We start from the raw sequence: 1,844 nt of genomic DNA, 5'->3' as shown, positions 1-1,844 counted from the left end.
ACACACACATACATAAAACTTATTTATGAATAATATATAACATATAGATGTGTATGCCTAAATATATAATTACAACCTGCTGGATCTGTTCTTGGTGTTTGTGTTCACATGGTTTCAGGGATAGTCACTTTATATTGGACAACCAACTAGGGGAGTCATGCCTGGGAGAGGCTAACTCTCCCTCAATGAGCAGTCATTGGTTGCTTGTAGCTCCTTATATGGGGCTGTGGTCCTGTGAGAATTTCCCCCTTCTGTGTTACCACATCTATTGATTGTTCAGATCTGATCTATTCAGCCCTTCCTGGGAGAAACTGTATCAGACTTCCTGGTACTCCATGCCCTCTTTTGTGATGTTCCCTAAACCATAGATACAAAGATCTGTGGAACTCTTCGGCTGGTTTCCCCACGATCTGTTAATCTCTGTATTGTACCCAGGGGTAGTTATTTGTGAAATTCTCCATTTTCTGCAAAAGTAAGCTACTTTGATGAGGGGTGCTAAGGAAACTTAATAGCTGAAGATTTGGATCTTGGAACTGCCAGTGAGAGAGAACATGTGGCATTTGTCTATTTTGGTCTGAGTTCATAACAAAATAAAATTTTTCTTAGATCCAAAAAAACAAAAAACAGGCACTGAAACAAGAAAAATAAAATAAGATAAAAGAAAAAACCAGAATAGCACAATTCTATGATAAAGATTTATTTTTATTTATGTGTAACTTAATCTCTCTCTCTCTTTTTCTGTGTGGGATGTGTGTGTGTGTATGTTTGTGTGTCAGGACAGAAGAATGCTTTGGGTCTTGTGGGATGCTGTTATAGGCAGCTGTATGCTGCCAGAAGTGAAGGCACAGAACTAAGTTCAGGTCATCTGGGTGAGCAACATCTGCTCTAAAAGAGAATTTACCTCTCAGGTCCTGCAACTACCAGTTTTGAATGCCTGTTTATTTACAATTAAATAGCAGGCTTGATTAGAGGGTGGTGTGTGAAAGTCCTCAAATAGCCTATAAAGAAATGGAATAAATAACAAGGCACAGTTTTGTTCTTACCAAACGTTCCTACCACCAAGTCTAAAGACACTTATTAAGTGTTTTTCTTTCTGAACACTGTGCTAATAACAAAAACCATCATTTGTCTTCTGTATTTCTGTGTCACAAGTGACTTCAGAGAGTAGGTAGAGCTATCGTGACAGCTTCAATTTCACATGAGGTTTCTGCTGTTACACCTGAACAGGATGTGACCGTCTCAGTGAGGATGCCACACTGAGGCACTGTTTCTCACCTTCTGTGGAATCTGGGCAAGGCCTGCTGCAATCACATTGGCCCTTTCTTCTGTTAGGGTACCCACCATGGACCCCAGGGAAAACACTACCACACCATGTTCTCCGGAAGACTGGACGAAATCTTCTATTTCCTGTTGATGAAATATCAGCCCATCACAAACAGCAGCAGCACTAAACAACCTGCACAAAAACTGACACCAACATCCACAGGAAGAAACTGAGCAGCATTAGAAATGATCACGGTGGTGGGTGCTTTAAAACTATTCACATCCACATAAAAGATGTAATGATGTAATTGTATTCAATTGTAAATACAGCTCTCTGTGTTAGACATACTCACACTCACACAAACAGTTCTTTTGATCTTGAAAGGCAAGATTTGTTGATATTTAAGTCAAAGTTCTCTTTCTCTCTTCCTAGTCCTTTGGCTACCAAATACCTGCTTTCTGTTTCTATTATTTTGACCAATCTAGGGAGTTCTCATAAGGTCTTCTTAATTTATTTCTGTTTCATCATTGGCTAGTTTACCTAGTGTACTGTTATTAAGGTCATACCATGTGTTTCTAAA

General features: G+C 39.2%; 1 protein-coding gene across 1 annotated transcript in view; it reads right to left on the bottom strand.

The window, feature by feature from the left end:
* Window positions 1–1,844, bottom strand: part of LOC101980812 (UDP-glucuronosyltransferase 2B31-like) — an 11,783-nt gene that overhangs the window by 2,342 nt on the left and 7,597 nt on the right. Inside the window, exon 4 of the mRNA XM_005359410.2 lies at window positions 1,276–1,407. Within this exon, the coding sequence (XP_005359467.1) occupies window positions 1,276–1,407 (132 nt within the window). The remainder of the gene's footprint in view (window positions 1–1,275; window positions 1,408–1,844) is intronic.

The sequence above is a fragment of the Microtus ochrogaster genome, linkage group LG1, assembly GCF_000317375.1.
Source record: "Microtus ochrogaster isolate Prairie Vole_2 linkage group LG1, MicOch1.0, whole genome shotgun sequence".
Lineage (NCBI taxonomy): Eukaryota > Metazoa > Chordata > Mammalia > Rodentia > Cricetidae > Microtus > Microtus ochrogaster.
This window is presented reverse-complemented; position numbering and strand designations above follow the sequence as displayed.